We start from the raw sequence: 21,411 nt of genomic DNA, 5'->3' as shown, positions 1-21,411 counted from the left end.
CAAGATGCCACACATGATGCTGCTAAGCAACATATGAGCCAATGGTATAACGGGAAAGGTCGTAGCATGGATAGAAGATTGACTGACTGGCCGAAGACAAAGAGAGGGAATAAAGGAGGCCTTTTCTGGCTGGCTTCCAGTCCTGCAGGCGTCAGCAATGAGTCCACTGCTTTTCATGTTGTATGTAAATAATTTGGATGATGGAATTGATGGCTTTGTGTCCAAGTTTGTGGATAATACAAAGTTAGGTGGAGGGGCAGGTCATATTGAGGAAGCAGGGAGTTTGCAGAGGGACTTGCACAGGTTTGAAAAGGCAAATAAGTGACAGATGAAATACTGCACAGGGAATTGTATGGTCATGCACATTAGTAAAAGGAATAAAGGCCTAGATTATTTTCTAAATGGAGAGAATATTCAGAAAGTGGAGGTCCAAAGAGACTTGGGAGTCCGAGCAGATTCCCTACAGGTAAACTTCAGGTTGAGGTGGTAATCGGGAAGGCAAATTCAATGTTAGCCTTCATTTCGAGAGAACTAGAATATAAAAGCAAGAAAGTAACGCTGATGTTTTATAAGGCATTGGCCAGATCACATGTGGAGTATTGTAAGCAATTTTGGCCCAGAAGATGGGCCCCAAGGATGTGCTGGCTTTGAAGAGGATCCAGAGGAAGTTTATGAGAATGATCCCAGGGATGAGGGTTAATGTACGAGCAATGTTTGATGGTTCTGGGTCTGTACTCTTGGGAGTTTAGAAAGATGAAGGGAGGGAGTGTCTCACTGAAACATACTGAATATTGAAAGGGCTAGATAGAGTGGGCATGGAGAAAGATGTTCCAGTAGCGGATGAGTCTCTGACCAGAAGGCACAGCCTCAGAATAAAAGGACATCCCTCTGGAACAGAGATGAGGAGAAATTTCTTCATTCAGAAGACAGTGAAACTGTGGAAATCATTGAAACAAATAGCTGTGGAGGTCAAGTCATTGGGTAGATTTAAAGCAGAGATTAGTAGGTTATTGAATGGTAAGAGTGTCAGAGGTGATGTGGAGAAGGCAGAAAGGGGCTGAGAGGAAAAATACCAGCCATGATTCAAATGCAGAGTACTCGATGGGCTGAATGGCCTAATTCTGCTCCAACATCTCATTATCTTATGGAGAAGGTCATCACAGTTAGCATAGCAGTTAGTGCAATGCTGTTACAGTGCCAGCAATAGGGACAGGGATTTGAATCCCGCACTGTTTGTAAGGAGTTTGTACATTTTTCCTGTGTCTGCATGTTTTCCCCGGGTGCTCTGGTTTCCTCCCTCCCTTCAAAATGTACCAGGGGTTGTTGGTTAATTGAGTGACATGGGCTCGTAGACCGAAAGGGCCTGTTAGAGTACTGTATACCTAAATTTAAGGTCCTATTTCAAAATCATTTTCCTGTTTCTCTTGGTCTCCATGGTATATAGTACCAGCTGAAGGCCCAGAATGAGTATGAGGTCAAAATGAAGGCCTTGCCACATGATGTATCGGAGCTGATCAAGTCCATCCTAAACACCAAGTTAAGCCTAGAACTGGAGACATTGTTGTGTGAAGGGAAAGACCTGGGAGAATCAAAGGCATATGAATCACCACAAAAACTGACTGATGTGATGAAGGAGGACCCGGTTCTTGGGGCAACTCAACAGCCTAAGGATGAACCAGAAGGTTATACCACTTTGTTATAATTTAATAATGAACCACTAGTAATATTTGGTCATTCTGCAGAGCCAATAGTTGATTGACTGGCAGAGAGATCAGCAAACCAGCTTTTTTCAGTGTATTTTACTGATGTAAAGTTCATTGTCCTTGTGTGGTAGTCTTCAAGAGGTGGCATTCTCTCGTTTTGTTCCAGTGCATATATCCAGGTAGAGATCAGTGCACCTTAAGGCTGGGCTTGGAGAATCGCAATCTAATTCCATCTACTTCATAACATTCCCTTTGCCATATTTGCATAGCTCTTTAGCATGCTCTTCTCTGTATTTGGTCAATAACAATGTCAAGAGGGCTTTGTTCTCCTTTACCCTTTAATCCTGGGATTTTGCAACGTTGCACAAATTAGTAAGAACACAACTTTATTACATTATTCACATTGCAATAGATTTTAACATTTATTAAATTAGAATATTTGGCAATGACTTCTGTTATATCTGTCATGAAGAATGATGGGCCGAATGGGAAAAGGCAGAGAAATTAGATCATGGGGATGTGCTCATTTGGAAAGAAGACATGAGGTGACAGGGCCAAATGCTGCAAAATTCTGAAATACTATAAAACCAGATGCACACAGTCTTTTTTGTTTCATCATCAAGCAATTTTCTTTGTGTCTTAGAATGGGAACATAATTCCATTTACTGAATGGATGTTTAGAATGAATTTTTAGATCAAAGAGAATTTTTTTCAGACATTATCAGTAAAAGATTTTTGACTGGTTACCAAAAGCAGCATGTTTAATGTCCACTGAGGATAATGTAGGACTAGGACTATGATGCTCATTTCTGCAGACAGATAACTCTGCTAAACAAACATGTTTCACTAGGATCGATGGACTGCACATAGATGCTGGGTTGTGGATATCATAGCACTTCTGACCTTTAATATCAAATAAGCACTTAATTCCAAATTAGTTTTATGTGGCTCTGTAAAAACAGTGACTTATGAAATGTATGAATTAATGAGATCATATTTGTAGGTGCTTTTGACAATAAAAGTGCTACTATTCTGATGCATGTTTGCAAAAATGTTTAGTTTATTAAACACTGAAGCTCCAAGTGGGCCAATTGGATGTGAACTCAGAACTTTCAACATGATATTTGGGGTTTGGCACAACCAAATTACTTGGCTCAGAATATGGGTAGTTGTGGGCATGGGGGTGGGGAGTTTTAGGGGGAAGATGGTATTCAGATTACAGTCATGAGGAGCAGGTGTTGCTCCAAAATTAATGAATCCCAAGCATGTATTAATGTGGGTGAAAAAGATAGTTTGTAAAGGTCATTTTGTCATTCTGAATGATGTTGGAAGCTCTCCTTTGGCCATCACTGACCTAGTTAAGATGGTGGGAATGAAGTTGCTTTTTTCCAGAAGCATGAATCAGCTACTTAAGTAAAACTAGTGGTAATTTTCTTGACATTCAACACCATTAAGGAAGAGGAATTGTAAAACAGTAGTTTGAATGGCTAACAAGAGGGACTAAAAACTTGGCAACATATCAGTAAAATCACCTCAGTGGACCTGTGAGAGAGGTGATCTAGTGAGGAATACAAACTACAGAAGATGTGCTTATAACTTAACTCTGGCTAAGTGGAAGAGTGCTCTCACCTCAAATGGGTGTGGTAAAATTTATTAAAATCAGTGCTATAATTTGGGTTGACACAAGATGGTCTGTGGATTAAACATTAAACTAAAATCCTGCATGCCATCACAGATGAATTTAAAAGATGCTTTGAAGATGAGCCAAATTATTCAAGGTATTAAAGCCAATCTTCTTTGGCTTGGCTTCGCGGACGAAGATTTATGGAGGGGGTAAAAAGTCCACGTCAGCTGCAGGCTCGTTTGTGGCTGACAAGTCCGATGCAGGACAGGCAGACACGGTTGCAGCGGCTGCAGGGGAAAATTGGTTGGTTGGGGTTGGGTGTTAGGTTTTTCCTCCTTTGCCTTTTGTCAGTGAGGTGGGCTCTGCGGTCTTCTTCAAAGGAGGTTGCTGCCCGACAAACTGTGAGGCGCCAAGATGCACGGTTTGAGGCGATATCAGCCCACTGGCGGTGGTCAATGTGGCAGGCACCAAGAGATTTCTTTAGGCAGTCCTTGTACCTTTTCTTTGGTGCACCTCTGTCACGGTGGCCAATGGAGAGCTCGCCATATAACACGATCTTGGGAAGGCGATGGTCCTCCATTCTGGAGACGTGACCCACCCAGCGCAGCTGGATCTTCAGCAGCGTGGACTCGATGCTGTCAACCTCTGCCATCTCGAGTACTTCGACGTTAGGGATGAAAGTGCTCCAATGGATGTTGAAGATGGAGCGGAGACAACGCTGGTGGAGGCGTTCTAGGAGCCGTAGGTGATGCCGGTAGAGGACCCATGATTTGGAGCCGAACAGGAGTGTGGGTATGACAACGGCTCTGTATACGCTTATCTTTGTGAGGTTTTTCAGTTGGTTGTTTTTCCAGACTCTTTTGTGTAGTCTTCCAAAGGCGCTATTTGCCTTGGCGAGTCTGTTGTCTATCTCATTGTCGATCCTTGCATCTGATGAAATGGTGCAGCCGAGATAGGTAAACTGGTTGACCGTTTTGAGTTTTGTGTGCCCAATGGAGATGTGGGGGGGCTGGTAGTCATTGGTGGGGAGCTGGCTGATGGAGGACCTCAGTTTTCTTCAGGCTGACTTCCAGGCCAAATATTTTGGCAGTTTCCGCAAAGCAGGACGTCAAGCGCTGAAGAGCTGGCTCTGAATGGGCAACTAAAGCGGCATCGTCTGCAAAGAGTAGTTCACGGACAAGTTTCTCTTGTGTCTTGGTGTGAGCTTGCAGGCGCCTCAGATTGAAGAGACTGCCATCCGTGCGGTACCGGATGTAAACAGCGTCTTCATTGTTGAGGTCTTTCATGGCTTGGTTCAGCATCATGCTGAAGAAGATTGAAAAGAGGGTTGGTGCGAGAACACAGCCTTGCTTCACGCCATCCACATTATTAAAAAAATGATTATATGGACATTATTACAGATTGTTTGAAGGATCTTGCTGTTTATAAAATTGACAACTTTTTTTCCTAAAATGTGCCAGCAACTACAATTCAAAAATATGTTATCATCTGGTGCAGAGGGTGTAACAGCAGTACTGCCATTGGTGTGGATTTAGCAGAGAGACACAAACATACACAGTGCTCCTCTGTAGGCTTTTATGCCAATGGTACCATACAGGTTTTAAACTACCTTTAGAAGGGGCAGACTTCATTATTTTTGGTGAACCCACAGAGATCGAGGCAACCCAGATCACAAGAGGTGTGCTCCTGGAGATCAGCAAACTGGAGCAGGGCACCAGAGCTGAGGTATACTCACCCTCTTCACCCACTGAGAAGAAGCCAAAAATGTACCCGACAAGGAAGATGAGCACAGCTGTGTACCAGCAAGGGGCTCAGAGACCAAGCTGAGAAGCACGCATCGAGTCCAGGATTGGTGAATGGCTGATGGGGAGCAGAGCTCCCTTGAGTGTAAACAGCTTTCCAATCATATTGGAGATTCAAAAGTGTTTACCATGGACTGGAGGCCATGAAGCTGCAGAGATTATAGGATTGCAGGAGATTAATCCATTGACACTGTGTCTTTTGCTTTTATAGGTGGGTGCACCAGACTGAAAGTGCTTCAGTGTGCCTTATGGCAAGCAAAATTTAATACATTTTGTTTATTTATGTACATGACAATAAAGGAATCTTGAAAATTTAATTTCCTTGGATCATGTAAGATACAAACATTTATTTTAATGTTCCATTCCCCCTCTCCTCCATTCCCCCTCTCCTCCATTGTAATATATGAAAGTGAAGACATTGTAAGTGGAAATGTTCTCTTCTCTCAAACTTATGGGCACTGATTTCATCCACACTGACCTTTCAAAATCAAAGGGTACAAACAAGTCACCCGATGTCAACCTCTGCTCAGGACACAGTCATTTGGCCAGATTAGTGCAAATGTTAAGTCCTCCATCACAGAAGGTGAATTGTACAAGTGTCAAGACATACAAAATACTGGCCCTAACATGTACTTGGACATACTGGCCCTTTACATTAGTGAATGCTGGATAAAATACCATAAGCAACATCAGAGACGAAACACCTTCCACCTTCATAGACTTAGAAGATTTATTTTTCACTTGGAACCAATGGATCACCAAGAGAAGCAGACTATATTGGCTATTTGTCAGCTGGAATATGTGAAGAGCAAACTTGAGACTGCCTGCTGGAACCTTTGCTCTGGCCAACTCAAAGGGCACTACTGGCACCAAACATTTGACAGAGTGAGGTGTCAAGAAGCTTGGGCATGATTTCACCAGTGATCATCAGGCCACCTTATCTCACACCATCACAGTTCTGATCACATCAGGTGATCTCCCCTCCACATATCCAACGTGATAATTCCACAACCCCATATTGCCTGTTGAGACAGAATACAGATGTGTTTTTGGGAGATAAATTGGGGAAAGTGTTAGTGTAAGTCACATACAAACACTTTAAAACAGATCTTATTTAAAATACAGGAGCTCTGCCCATGCTAGACATGTTGGGGCCAACAGTCTTTGCAGAAGATTTGGCGAGTGCCCAAGGGACTTCACTAATGGATTGTTGTTTCCAAAAAGGCAACAGATGATAGAGCTTATCGGAGCCACATATTGTCTGGAAGGGAACTTGCTATTCTAAGAGGGTCATGTGGTTTTGCAAGCAGAGAGAGTCAAATAGGCTCTCACTCAGACAGACAGAGAGAGAGAGAGAGAGATGGAGATCACTTCTACAGTGTTACAGCTAGGAACAGGAGCTGGGACTAGAACAAGACAAGCTGACAAGCTTGTGGAAAGCCCCATTTGGAAGATGGGTTGTGAGTTCTTAGTTCAGCCTGGTCAAAGCCCTTGTGATTCATGCGAGAGGGGAGGACTGGCTATCTTTTTTTTTTAATTTTTTATTTTTCACACCATAAACCACATTGACCAAGATACATACATATTCCTTTTCAAATATATACAGTGTCATTTTCTCCCCCCACCTCCTCCCATCCCACCCTCCCTACCCCCCCCCCCGATTCATTTAAAGTACAAAATCTAAGATACATTAAACCAGTCAAACAATGTTGTCATTCAATAAAAATAAACAAGAAGTTCCACTGAGTCAATTCTTTTCATTTCCTTCTCCTCTCATTAATTTAGGTGGTAAATGTCCCCGGTAGGATTTCTCTATTGTGTTTCATGTATGGCTCCCATATTTGTTCAAATATTTCAATATTATTTCTTAAACTATATGTTATTTTTTCTAATGGAATACATTTATTCATTTCTATATACCATTGTTGTATTCTCAAATTATCTTCCAATTTCCAGGTTGACATAATACATTTTTTTGCTACGGCTAGAGCTATCTTAACAAATCTTTTTTGTGCACCATCCAAATCAAGTGCAAATTCTTTGTTTTTTAAGTTACTTAGGAGGAAGATCTCAGGGTTTTTTGGTATATTGTTTTCTGTAATTTTATTTAATATCTGGATTAAATCTTCCCAAAATTTTTTCACTTTCTCACTTGTCCAGATTGCATGAATTGTTGTTCCCATTTCTTTTTTACAACGAAAACATCTGTCAGATACTGTTGGGTCCCATTTATTTAACTTTTGAGGTGTAATGTATAGCCTGTGTATCCAGTTATATTGTATCAAACATAACCTCGTATTTATTGTATTTCTCATCGTTCCAGAGCATAACTTCTCCCATGTTTCCTTTTTTATATTTATATTTAAATCTTGTTCCCATTTTTGTTTAGTTTTACCATTTGTTTCCTCATTCTCCTTTTCTTGCAGTTTAATATACATATTTGTTATAAATCTTTTGATTATCATTGTATCTGTAATCACATATTCAAAATTACTTCCCTCTGGTAACCTCAGACTGCTTCCTAATTTGTCCTTCAAGTAGGATCTCAATTGGTAATATGCCAACACTGTATCTTGAGTTATATTATATTTATCTTTCATTTGTTCAAAGGATAATAATCTATTTCCTGAAAAACAATTTTCTATTCTTTTGATCCCTTTTTTCTCCCATTCTCTAAAGGAAAGGTTATCTATTGTAAAAGGGAGTAACTGATTTTGCGTCATTATTAGTTTTGGTAATTGGTAATTTGTTTAATTCCTTTCTACATGAATCTTCTTCCAAATATTGAGCAGATGATGTAATACTGGAGAACTCCTACGTTGTACCAATTTTTCATCCCATTTATATAATATGTGTTCAGGTATCTTTTCCCCTATTTTATCTAGTTCTAATCTAGTCCAATCTGGCTTTTAACATAACATAACATAACAATTTACAGCACGGAAACAGGCCATTAGGCCCTTCTAGTCCGCATCGAACCAAACACCCCTCTCTAGTCCCACCTCCCTGCACAATGCCCATAACCCTCCATCTTCTTCTCACCCATATACCTGTCTAACCTTTTCTTAAATAATACAATTGACTCCGCCGCCACTATTTCTCCCGGAAGCTCATTCCACACGTCTACCACTCTCTGAGTAAAGAAGTTCCCCCTCATGTTACCTCTAAACCTCTGCCCCTTAATTCTTAACTCATGTCCTCTAGTTTTACTCTTTCCTCCTCTTAATGGAAATAGTCTATCCACATCCACTCTGTCTATCCCTTTCATAATCTTAAATACTTCTATCAAATCCCCTCTCAACCTTCTACGCTCCAAAGAATAAAGACCTAATCTGTCCAATCTCTCCCTATACTCTAGATGCTTAAACCCAGGTAACATTCTGGTAAACTTTCTCTGCACTCTCTCCAATCTGTTTATATCCTTCCTATAATTAGGTGACCAGAACTGCACACAGAACTCCAAATTAGGCCGCACCAACGTCTTATACAGTCTCAACATCACCTCCCAACTCCTATATTCCATGCAATGATTGATAAAGGCCAGCATACTAAAAGCCTTCTTCACCACCCTATTCATGTGAGTTTCTACCTTCAGGGAACGATGTACCGTTACTCCTAAATCTTTCTGCTCTTCTGTATTCATCAATGCTCTCCCATTTACCACGTAGGTCCTGTTCTGATTCTTCTTACCAAAATGAAGCACCTCACACTTATCTGCATTAAATTCCATCTGCCATTTTTCAGCCCACTTTTCTAAGCAGCCCAAATCCCTCTGCAATCCTTGAAAACCTTCTTCATTATCCACTATTCCACCTATCTTAGTATCGTCTGCATATTTACTAATCCAATTTACCACCCCATCATCTAGATCATATAACGAACAACAATGGGCCCAATACAAATCCTTGAGGCACACCATTGGTCACCGGCCTCCAACCTGACAGACAATTATCCACTACCACTCTCTGGCCTCTCCCTTTCAGCCAATGTTCAATCCATTTGACTATCTCAAAATTTATACCTAAAGACTGCACCTTCTTAACTAACCTTCCATGTGGTACCTTATCGAAGGCCTTACTGAAGTCCATATAGACAACATCCACTGCGCTACCCTCATCCACATTCCTAGTCACCTCTTCAAAAAATTCAATCAGATTGGTCAAACATGACCTTCCTCCCACAAATCCATGTTGAGTGCTCCTGATCAGACCCTGTCTATCCAGATGTTTATAAGTACTATCTCTAAGAATTTTCTCCATTAATTTACCTACCACAGACGTCAAACTTACAGGCCGATAGTTGCCAGGCTTCCTCCTTGAACCCTTTTTAAATAACGGATCCACATGCGCAATGCACCAATCCTCCGGCACTATCCCCATATCTAATGACATTTGGAAAATTACCGCCAGAGCCTCTGCTATTTCCTCCTTCACTTCTCTCAGTGTCCTGGGGAAGATCCCGTCTGGTCCCGGAGACTTATCCACCTTTATATTCTTCAAAAGCCCTAAAACTATATCTTTTGTAATCTCTATATTCCCCATATTTACCCAATTTGCTTTTTTTATCTCACATCTCCCAATATCCTTCTCCTTAGTGAATACTGAAGAAAAGAAACTGTTCAATATCTCCCCCATTTCTCTAGGCTCCACACACAGTTTTCTGCTCTGATTCTCTAAGGGACCAATTTTGTCTCTAGATTTCCTTTTACCATTAACATATTTGTAGAACTCTTTTGGATTAGCTTTCACCCTGCTTGCCATAGTTTCCTCGTACCTTCTTTTAGCTTTCCTAATTCCTCTCTTAAGATTCCTCTTACATTCAATGTATCTTTCAAACATCCCCTTAACTCCATGCTTCTTATATCTAATGTACGCCTCCCTTTTTCTTCGAACCAAGTTTCCAATATTCCTTGAAAATCACGGCTCTCTCAAACCTTTTGCCCCTCCTTTTAACCTAACAGGAACATAAAGCTTTTGCACTCTCAAAATCTGATCTTTAAAAGACTTCCATCTCTCTACTACATCCTGCCCATAAAACAAATTGTCCCAATCCACACCCTGCAAGTCCTTTCGCATCTCCTCAAATCTAGCTTTTCCCCAATCAAAAACCTCAACCCTTGGCCCTGACTTCTCTCTTTCTATAATGACATTGAAGCTGATGGCATTATGATCATTGGACCCGAAGTGCTCGCCAACACTAACCTCCGTCACTTGACCCATCCCATTTGCCAACAGTAGATCTAACACTGCTCCTTCTCTGGTTGGCACCTCTACATATTGTTGTAAAAAACTATCTTGGACACATTTCACAAACTCTAACCCATCCAGTCCTTTCACAGAATGTGTTTCCCAATCTATATGTGGAAAATTAAAATCTTCCATAATTACAACCCTGTGCTTATCACAAATATCTACTATCTCCCTACAGATTTGCTCCTCTAGGTCTCGGTCCCCTCCGGGTGGTCTATAATACACCCCTACAAGTGTAACCTCTCCTTTCCTACTCCTCAGTTCCACCCAAATAGACTCCGTGGATGTGCCCACTAATCTATCCTTCCTAGGCACCGCTGTAATATTTTCCCTGACAAGCAATGCAACCCCACCTCCTCTTGCCCCTCCGACTCTATCATACCTAAAACAACGAAACCCAGGGATATTCAGCTGCCAATCACATCCCTCCTGCAACCATGTCTCACTAATCGCTACCACATCATACTTCCAAGTATCAATGCACACCTTCAGCTCATCCACCTTTTTTACAATACTCCTGGCATTAAAATATATGAATTTCAGAGATTTCCCAATTTTTAATCCCTGTTTTCCTTCATCTTTAATAACAACATTATTTACTTTTCCTGCCAATTGCCCTTCATCTTCTTCCAGAGCATTTCCCTTCTCTATCACCTGCCCATCCATATTCAAATACTTACTACAAACTTTCTTTGTTTGCATTCTAACCTTCTCCTTACTGCTCTGTACTATTTTGTTCCCTCCCCCCAACCATTCTAATTTAAAGGATCCTGAGTAGCCCCAGCAAATACCTCTGCCAGGATTCTGGTCCCCCTGGGATTTAAGTGTAACCCGTCTTTACTGTACAGGTCACATCTCCCCCAAAAAAGGTCCCAGTTATCCAGAAACTTAAAACCCTGCCCCTTACTCCACCCCTTCAGCCACGTGTTAATCCTCCACCTCATTCTATTTCTATTCACACTGTCACGTGGCACAGGGAGTAATCCAGAGATTACCCCCTTTGCGGTCCTTCTTTTTAACTCCCTACCTAACTGCCTGTACTCACTTTTTAGGACCTCCTCTCTATTTCTCCCTATGTCATTGGTACCTACATGTACCACGACCTCTGGCTCCTGTCCCTCCCACTTTAGGATATCCGGGACACGAGCAGCAACATCTCGGACCCTGGCACCAGGGAGGCAAGCCACCATTCGGTTCTCCTTGCTGCGTCCGCAGAATCCCCTATCCGTCCTCTTAACTATGGAGTCTCCTACCACAATTGCCCTCCTCTTCCTTTCCCTCCCTTTCTGAGCTACAGGGGCCGACCTCGTGCCGGAGGCACAGCCACTGTCGCTCCCCCCAACCTTGATGTCCCCCTCAACAGTGCTCAAAGAGGCGTACTTATTGCTGAGGGTTACATTCACAGGGCTCCTCTCTGGCACCTTACGTTCTTTTGTCCCTCTCCTAACAGTTACCCACCTTTCATCCTCCTGTGGCCCTGGCGTGACCACCTGGCTGTAACTCCTGTCTATGACTACCTCTGTTTCCCTAACCAGCCTGAGGTCATCGAGCTGCAGCTCTAGTTCCATAACACGGTCCCTGACAATCTGCAGCTCGACACACCTAGTGCAGATATGGACATCCGGGAGTCTGGAAGACTCCAGGACCTCCCACATCCGGCACCCCCGACAACACACAGCCTTAACACTCATCCCTTACCCCAATGAAGTAGTAATAAAGACTATCTTAGCTTTCTCTCCGCCTGCTTTCGCCGAAGCCTGATGAGCCAAAGCCTGGAAGTCCCACTCCTTCACTGGGCCACTCACTCGCTGGGCCGCTCGCTGTCCCTCTTATTTATTGGCCTTTTACCAATGAACCCCTACACACTCTCCTGTACGCTCGCTCGACCAATGGCCGCCTCCAACGCCAACTCCTCCCCGCAGACCCTGGTGAGAGACTTTTTAAAAAGTTTTCTTACCTGCCCCGGACTCTTTTCTTTTCTGTCCTTCTCCTCTCTCCTTTTCTCTCCTCTCCTCTCCTCTCCCTACTGCTTTTCCCTTGTTTGGTAAAAATCTGATAGGTATCTTAATTGTGCGGCTCTATAATAATTTTTAAAGTTTGGCAGTTGTAAGCCTCCTTGTTTATACCATTCTGTTAATTTATCTAGTGCTATCCTCGGTTTCCCCCCTTTCCATAAAAATTTCCTTATTATTTTCTTTAACTCCTTGAAGAATTTCTCTGTCAAGTGTATTGGCAATGCCTGAAATAGGTATAATAGCCTTGGGAAAATGTTCATTTTAATACAGTTTATCCTTCCTATTAGTCTTAATGGTAAATCTTTCCAATGCTCTAAATCGCCCTGTAATTTTTTCATTAGTGGATAATAATTAAGTTTATATAGATGGCCGAGATTTTTATTTATTTGTATACCTAGGTATCTTATTGCTTGCATTTGCCATCTGAATGGTGATTCTTTCTTAAATTTTGAGAAATCCGCATTATTCATTGGCATTGCTTCACTTTTATTTACGTTAATCTTGTAACCCGACACTTCTCCATATTCCTTCAATTTCTTATATAATTCTTTTATTGATAGTTCTGGTTCTGTTAAGTATACTATAACGTCATCCGCAAATAAACTGATTTTATATTCCTTGTCTTTTATTTTTATCCCTTTTATATTATTTTCTGTTCTTATCAATTCTGCTAGTGGTTCTATAGCTAACGTGAACAATAAGGGTGATAGTGGGCATCCCTGCCTTGTTGATCTGCTTAAGTTAAATTGCTTTGATATATGTCCATTTACTGTCACTTTCGCCAATGGCCCCTTATATAATGCTTTAATCCAATTAATATACTTCTCTGGTAAACTGAATTTTTGCAATACTTTGAATAAATAATTCCATTCTACTCTGTCAAAGGCCTTCTCTGCGTCTAAAGCAACTGCTACTGTTGGCGCTTTACTCCCTTCTACTGCATGAATTAAGTTAATAAATTTACAAATATTGTCTGTTGTGCGTCTTTTTTTAATAAATCCACTTTGGTCTAGATTTACCATTTTATGTACATAATCTGCTAATCTGTTTGCTAATAATTTAGCTATTATCTTATAATCTGTGTTAAGTAATGATATTGGTCTATATGACGCTGGTGCGAGTGGATCTTTCCCTTGCTTTGGTATTGCTGTAATTATTGCTGTTTTACATGAATCTGGTAAGCTTTGTGTTTTGTCAATCTGGTTGATTACTTCCAGGAGGGGAGAAATTAATAAATCTTTAAATGTTTTATAGAATTCTATTGGGAATCCATCCTCTCCTGGTGTTTTATTATTTGGTAGTTTTTTTATTATCTCTTGTATTTCTACTATTCCAAATGGTTTTGTTAATTTATTTTGTTCCTCTATTTGTCATTTTGGTAGTTCAATTTTAGTTAAAAATTCATCTATTTTGCCTTCTTTCCCTTCATTTTCAGTTTGGTATAATTGTTCATAAGATTCTCTAAAGTTTTCATTGATCTCCATTGGATTATATGTGATTTGTTTGTCTTTTTTCCTTGATGCCAATACCATTTTCTTAGCTTGTTCTGTCTTAAGCTGCCATGCTAGAATTTTGTGCGTTTTTTCCCCTAGTTCATAATATTTCTGTTTTGTCTTCATTATGTTCTTCTCCACCTTATATGTTTGTAGTGTTTCATATTTTATTTTTTTATCTGCCAATTCTCTTCTTTTAGTTGTATCTTCCTTCATTGCTAATTCTTTTTCTATATTTACTATTTCCCTTTCCAACTGTTCTGTTTCCTGATTATAGTCCTTCTTCATCTTGGTTATATAACTTACTATTTGCCCTCTAATGAACGCTTTCATTGCATCCCATAGTATAAACTTATCTTTCACTGATTCCGTATTTATTTCAAAGTACATTTTAATTTGTCTTTCAATTAATTCTCTAAAATCCTGCCTTTTAAGTAGCATGGAGTTTAATCTCCATCTATACATTCTTGGAGGGATGTCCTCTAACTCTATTGTCAATATCAAGGGTGAATGGTCCGATAATATTCTAGCTTTATATTCTGTTTTTCTTACTCTATCTTGCATACGAGCTGATAACAAAAATAGGTCTATTCTTGAGTATGTTTTATGTCTAGCCGAGTAATATGAATATTCCTTTTCCTTTGGGTGTTGTTTCCTCCATATATCCAAAAGTTGCATTTCTTGTATCGATTTAATTATAAATTTGGTTACTTTGTTCTTTCTGTTAATTTTTTTCCCAGTTTTATCCATATTTGAATCCAAATTAAGGTTGAAATCCCCTCCTATTAATATGTTCCCTTGCGCATCTGCTATCTTCAAAAAAATATCTTGCATAAACTTTTGATCTTCTTCGTTAGGTGAATATACATTGAGTAGATTCCAAAACTCCGAATATATCTGACATTTTATCATTACATATCTCCCTGCTGGATCTATTATTTCCTCTTCTATTTTAATTGGTACATTTTTACTGATTAATATAGCTACTCCTCTTGCTTTTGAATTATACGACGCTGCTGTTACATGTCCTACCCAATCTCTCTTTAATTTCTTGTGCTCCAATTCAGTTAAATGTGTTTCTTGCACAAATGCTATATCAATTTTTTATTTTTTCAGTAAATTTAGGTGTTTCTTCCTTTTGATTTGGTTATGTATTCCGTTAATAATTAAAGTCATATAGTTCAACGTAGCCATTTCATACTTTGTTTATCTTCCCTTTCCATTTCTCCATCATCACCTTTCCTTCTTATCCATTTCTGCTTTCTTGTTTTGAACACTTTATAAGACAACATTTCTAAAACATCATTTTCCTTATTCTCCTATTTAAAACTTCTTTAACCCCATTCTCCCCTCCCCCTCCTGAGTTGCCCTTTATCCCTTGTCGGGCAACCACATCTCCCCTTCTCCATTTGGATTTACGAATTCACTCGCAAACGTCAACTGATTTTGCAGTGACCATAACTCTTCCCCACCCAGCCCCCCCCGGAAAAGATTTCAATTTTCATATATAACAAAGGTCACTCTTTTAATTCCCTTTCATTCCCTTATTAATTCTTATCTATACTCTATATATTTTCCTCTAAATACGGATACATTCATGTATACACATATATACATACACACACACACATATTTCTTTGGCTTGGCTTCGCGGACGAAGATTTATGGAGGGGGTAAAAAAGTCCACATCAGCTGCAGGCTCGTTTGTGGCTGACCAGTCCGATGCGGGACAGGCAGACACGATTGCAGCGGTTGCAAGGGAAAATTGGTTGGTTGGGGTTGGGTGTTGGGTTTTTCCTCCTTTGCCTTTTGTCAGTGAGGTGGGCTCTGCGGTCTTCTTCAAAGGAGGCTGCTGCCCGCCAAACTGTGAGGCGCCAAGATGCACGGTTTGAGGCGTTATCAGCCCACTGGCGGTGGTCAATGTGGCAGACACCAAGAGATTTCTTTAGGCAGTCCTTGTACCTTTTCTTTGGTGCACCTCTGTCACGGTGGCCAGTGGAGAGCTCGCCATATAATACGATCTTGGGAAGGCGATGGTCCTCCATTCTGGAGACGTGACCCATCCAGCGCAGCTGGATCTTCAGCAGCGTGGACTCGATGCTGTCGACCTCTGCCATCTCGAGTACCTCGACGTTAGGGGTGTGAGCGCTCCAATGGATGTTGAGGATGGAGCGGAGACAACGCTGGTGGAAGCGTTCTAGGAGCCGTAGGTGGTGCCGGTAGAGGACCCATGATTCGGAGCCGAACAGGAGTGTGGGTATGACAACGGCTCTGTATACGCTTATCTTTGTGAGGTTTTTCAGTTGGTTGTTTTTCCAGACTCTTTTGTGTAGTCTTCCAAAGGCGCTATTTGCCTTGGCGAGTCTGTTGTCTATCTCATTGTCGATCCTTGCATCTGATGAAATGGTGCAGCCGAGATAGGTAAACTGGTTGACCGTTTTGAGTTTTGTGTGCCCGATGGAGATGTGGGGGGGCTGGTAGTCATGGTGGGGAGCTGGCTGATGGAGGACCTCAGTTTTCTTCAGGCTGACTTCCAGGCCAAACATTTTGGCAGTTTCCGCAAAGCAGGACGTCAAGCGCTGAAGAGCTGGCTCTGAATGGGCAACTAAAGCGGCATCATCTGCAAAGAGTAGTTCACGGACAAGTTTCTCTTGTGTCTTGGTGTGAGCTTGCAGGCGCCTCAGATTGAAGAGACTGCCATCCGTGCGGTACCGGATGTAAACAGCGTCTTCATTGTTGGGGTCTTTCATGGCTTGGTTCAGCATCATGCTGAAGAAGATTGAAAAGAGGGTTGGTGCGAGAACACAGCCTTGCTTCACGCCATTGTTAATGGAGAAGGGTTCAGAGAGCTCATTGCTGTATCTGACCCGACCTTGTTGGTTACACACATATATATCATACATATATATATATATATATACCCATATACACACATACATATAGTTCGTGGTCATTTTTACTCTCATTACATGTCTTCATCTCTCTGCTTGTTTTGTAGTTGTTCTGCAAATTTTCGTGCTTCCTCTGGATCTGAGAATAGTCTGTTTTGTTGCCCGGGAATAACTATTTTAAGTACCGCTGGGTACTTTAACATAAATTTATATCCTTTTTTCCATAAGATCGTTTCTGCTGTATTGAACTCCTTCCTCTTCTTCAGGAGTTCAAAACTTATGTCTGGATAGAAAAAATTTTTTTGACCCTTGTATTCCAGTGGCTTTTTGTCTTCTCTTATTTTCTTCATTGCTTTCTCCAATATATTTTCTCTTGTTGTATATCTTAAGAATTTTACTAAAATGGATCTTGGTTTTTGTTGTGGTTTCCAGGCTAATGTTCTATGTGCCCTCTCTATTTCCATTTCTTCCTGTAATTCTGGTCTTCCTAGGACCCTGGGGATCCGATCTTTTATAAATTCTCTCATATTCTTGCCTTCTTCATCTTCCTTTAGGCCCACTATCTTTATATTATTTCTTCTATTATAGTTTTCCATTATATCTATCTTCTGAGCTAACAGCTCATGTGCCTCTTTAACTTTTTTATTAGATTCTTCTAATTTCTCTTTTAAGTCCTCTACTTCCATTTCTACGATTATTTCTCATTCTTCCACATTATCCACTCTTTTTCCTATCTCTGATATGACCATTTCTATTTTATTCATTTTTTCTTCTGCACTCTTAATTCTTCTTTTTATCTCATTAAATTCTTGTAATTGCCATTCTTTCACTGATTCCATATATTCTTTAAAAAAAAATCCATTGTCTTGCCTTTCTCTTCTTCCATTTATTTCTGTTCTTCTTCTTCTTCTTCCTCTGGGTTGACCATCTGTTGTTTCCTTGTTTTCTTTTTACCCTTTCTTTCTTGTTGTCATTATTTTCTCTGTTCTGCACCTGTTGCTGTGTTGCAGGTGTCTCTCTCAGCTGTGGAGATCGACTCCGCAGCTGTACCCCCCTCCCGTCAGTGTGTTTTTTTTCATGCGCGGTTGCGCACTTTTACTCGGCTGCTCGAGCCATTTTTGTAGTCCCGAGCTCGACTTCCACTGACCTGAGGGAGCGGGCTTCTCTCTCTGCGGCGGGCCTCCTCGGACAGGTAAGGCCTTCACCTTCTTCTTCTCTTCTTCCCGTTTTTTTCGACTTTTCTCTCTTCGCTGCCATTTTCTTCTCACCTTTATTTTTACTTTGTTTTAATTTTTACTGTTGTACCTTTGTATTTTGTGCGTTTTTTTTTAACTTTTCCGGAGAGGGCTGGAATTCCCTGACCGGCCATTACTCCGTCACGTGACTCCTCCCGAGGACTGGGTATCTAATGTTTCACTTGTAATATGTGAAACAAAAAGGAACTCTGTGGTGACATGAAAGAAAGAGGTTATCATCTGGAGAGCCCTGAGGGGGGGCAAGTTTCATCAGCAAGACACTGAAGTGGCTGATGGAAGTAAATCAGTTGTAGCTGTCCTGGAACAACAAATCTCTCTCTGAAAACTGACAAGAACCTTCCATTTACCTTTCAAGCACCAAAGCCTGGTGAACTTTATAAATGTTAAATTCTGTGCACACTATAAGAAATGTCTTTTCCCTTGCAACCGCTGCAACCGTGTCTGCCTGTCCCGCATCGGACTTGTCAGCCACAAATGAGCCTGCAGATGACGTGGACATTACCCCTCCATAAATCTTCGTCCGCGAAGCCAAGCCAAAGAAGATAAGAATTGTCTGCAACCAGTGAACTTGGAGGAATGAGAAGTGAGATTGGACTGTGAACCAAAGAACTTTTCTGAACTTACACATTACATACATGTGCACTTAGAATTGGAAGGGAGTTAGGTTAGTTAAGTCAATAGTGATAAGTTAAGGTGTGACTCTGTTTTCATGTTTAAAGATAATTAAATGCAACTTTTGTTTAAGTAACAATTTGTCTTGGTGAGTATCTATTGCTGCTGAGTTTTGGGGTCCTCTGGGCTCGGAACACTGTCCCAACTCTTAGCCACAAACAGGACGATAAAAGGGCTCAAGCTTGAAACGTCGGTTCTGTAGTTTTACCAGTTTAACCTACTGGGTTTCTCCAGCTTTGTGTTTTTACTTCACTCCCTCTCTTCATACCTTGCCTTAATCCTGCCTCTCCTTGTCTTGGCCCTTCCCTTGCACATCCAGGACACTGCGCATTCCCTCCATCGTTTTGACAGCTTCCAATTCCCTTGCCCCCACTTCCTCATCTTCACCGTGTCTTGTGTCTCCAAGGAATTTCATATTCTGCAATAGTCCACAGCTGCTGGTCGCTGAGTTTTGGCTGGAGTGAATTAGGCAGCAGCCTTCGTTCTGGTTAACGTTAACTTTCGACTCCTTGTTTTCTGTGAAGCACCTGGAACGGGAGCGCTTGGAAGAGCAGTGAAGAACGACAATTCCCAGCAGGCCACGCGGTCGCGTCCGCCGCGCGGGAAGGTGGACGCTCGAGCTGCGCATTTCGTCCCAGAGCGGTGGCGAGGGGGACCCGGAGGGAAGGAGGGAGCTGGAGTCTGAGAGGGGAAGAACCCGGAGTGAGTGAGGGAGATCTGGAGTCTGAGAGGGGAGGAACCGGAGTGAGTGAGGGAGATCTGGAGTCTGAGAGGGGAGGAACCCGGAGTGAGTGAGGGAGATCGGAAGTCTGAGAGGGGAGGAACCGGAGTGAGTGAGGGAGATCTGGAGTCTGAGAGGGGAGGAACCCGGAGTGAGTGAGGGAGATCTGGAGTCTGAGAGGGGAGGAACCCGGAGTGAGTGAGGGAGATCTGGAGTCTGAGAGGGGAGGAACCCGGAGTGAGTGAGGGAGATCTGGAGTCTGAGAGGGGAGGAACCCGGAGTGAGTGAGGGAGATCTGGAGTCTGAGAGGGGAGGAACCCGGAGTGAGTGAGGGAGATCGGAAGTCTGAGAGGGGAGGAACCGGAGTGAGTGAGGGAGATCTGGAGTCTGAGAGGGGAGGAACCCGGAGTGAGTGAGGGAGATCGGAAGTCTGAGAGGGGAGGAACCGGAGTGAGTGAGGGAGATCTGGAGTCTGAGAGGGGAGGAACCCGGAGTGAGTGAGGGAGATTGGGAGCTGGAGTCTGAGAGGGGAGGAAGCCGGAATGAGTGAGGGAGGGAGTTCGGAATCCAGAGTTAGTGAGTGATATTCGGGACCTGAAGTGAGGGAAGGAGAGAGATTGGGACCTGGAGTTTGTAAGTGAGGGAAATCGGGACCCGGAGTTTGAAAGGGACAAAAATCCGGAGTGAGTGAGTGAGATCGGGACCCGGAGTCTGAGAAGGGGCGGGGGTCAGGTCTGTCTCCAGGGTGTGTGAAATTCGGAGCGGCGCAGGACCTCGGAGCCCGAGGGAAGGAGCGCGACCGGAGTCCCCGAGGAGAGCCGGAGTCAGGGACAAGCACTATGTTCAGCTGGCTGTCCAGGCCTGAGGCCTGCGGGAAGGACTCGGTGGTGTTTGAGACGGTGGCGGACGGGCTGCGCTCCCTGTACTACAAGAGGCTACAGCCACTGGAGGATTACTATCAGTTTCACCAGTTCCACTCACCTGCTTTGGAGCAGGCCGACTTCGAGAACAAGCCAATGGTGTTGCTTATTGGACAGTACTCGACTGGCAAAACGACTTTCATCAGGTAATCACCAGGGCAATGGGCAGGAGAAGGTGAGATAAACTGGTCACCACCGGTAACCTTCTGGGCCCCAGGTATTTGGGAAATAGGAGGGCAGTTGAAAATAGTTATATTTCCCGTTCATTACCCAGTCGGGTGGTGTTTCATCAACGCTTGCTTGGTGGTTTGGGAAACCCCGAGTAACAACCTCACTGTTAATTTTCGTCACAGACGATGTTTTCCCTGTGAAGAAAGAAATACCCCAGTAAAGCTGTTGGAGTTTTGTTAAAACCCCAACAGTTCCATTGGTCGTCAGGGTGGAGTCATTCATTTAGCCTCTGCAGCTTCAATGCTGCAAATAAAGTTTTTTTCTATACTGGTAATCTTCTGAAATTTACACTCTGTTTCAAGTTGTGAGGGAGATTAGTAGGCGAATGATGGAAAAAGAATGAAGCTTGTGCTCAAAACTTTAAAAGACTACAATATCCCCACTAATTTGTGAGCATCTCTGGCAATGACTACTCAAAACAGAAGCAGCATTTGGGATAGCACTGAAAACCTTAAGGATACTCCGGGAACAAAAAGAGTTTCATAGTGATCAACAGAAGGAACAGACAACATCACAAGCTACCCATTAGGCATCATCTGCCTCTTCTGAGAAAGAGTGTGCAACTACCTCAATGAAGTCATCAGCCTGCACTTAACCCACAAAAGTGGAGTCACCGTAGATCCTACAGGATTGCAGAATTTCTGTTTAATTAAAGCTGCAGCAAAACAGCCCCCTTCTGGTCCACTAGGATGTGCAAAAAATTTTTTTCAGAATTTCTAATGGTGTAAACATCTGCAGAAATCATGCAAATATTGGTTGGATAGATATATCATGTGGATAGATGAGGCGTAGCCCACTAGAATTTATTTAACTAAATTTACCTACTATTGGCGT

General features: G+C 42.2%; 2 protein-coding genes and 1 long non-coding RNA gene across 5 annotated transcripts in view; 2 read left to right on the top strand and 1 right to left on the bottom strand.

Moving 5' to 3' along the window:
• Nucleotides 1-2,657, top strand: part of LOC138752888 (1-phosphatidylinositol 4,5-bisphosphate phosphodiesterase beta-2-like) — a 129,164-nt gene extending 126,507 nt beyond the window's left edge. Inside the window, exon 31 of the mRNA XM_069915499.1 lies at nucleotides 1,445-2,657. Coding sequence (XP_069771600.1) covers nucleotides 1,445-1,702 — 258 coding nt within the window. The 3' untranslated portion in view covers nucleotides 1,703-2,657. The remainder of the gene's footprint in view (nucleotides 1-1,444) is intronic.
• A 3,016-nt stretch (nucleotides 2,658-5,673) lies between these two features.
• On the bottom strand, nucleotides 5,674-20,651 carry LOC138753827 (uncharacterized). The gene is made up of 3 exons (XR_011351450.1): nucleotides 20,408-20,651; nucleotides 18,974-19,232; nucleotides 5,674-6,151 (listed from the first exon to the last, which is right to left on the bottom strand). It is a non-coding gene; the product is annotated as an uncharacterized lncRNA (long non-coding RNA).
• Nucleotides 19,300-21,411, top strand: part of LOC138753825 (EH domain-containing protein 4-like) — an 89,049-nt gene continuing 86,937 nt past the window's right edge. For 2 of the 3 annotated variants that reach the window (XR_011351448.1, XR_011351449.1), the window contains exon 1: nucleotides 19,300-20,492. Coding sequence is in view for 1 of the 3 variants with exons in the window: in XM_069917264.1 (XP_069773365.1) it covers nucleotides 20,266-20,492 (227 nt within the window). In the remaining 2 variants the exon portion in view is untranslated. The remainder of the gene's footprint in view (nucleotides 20,493-21,411) is intronic. The other variant, XM_069917264.1, reaches the window with a different exon arrangement.

This window comes from Narcine bancroftii, chromosome 2 (assembly GCF_036971445.1).
Source record: "Narcine bancroftii isolate sNarBan1 chromosome 2, sNarBan1.hap1, whole genome shotgun sequence".
NCBI classification, from domain to species: domain Eukaryota; kingdom Metazoa; phylum Chordata; class Chondrichthyes; order Torpediniformes; family Narcinidae; genus Narcine; species Narcine bancroftii.
Note: the sequence above shows the minus strand (reverse complement) of the source record. Positions and strands in the feature narration are given on the sequence as shown.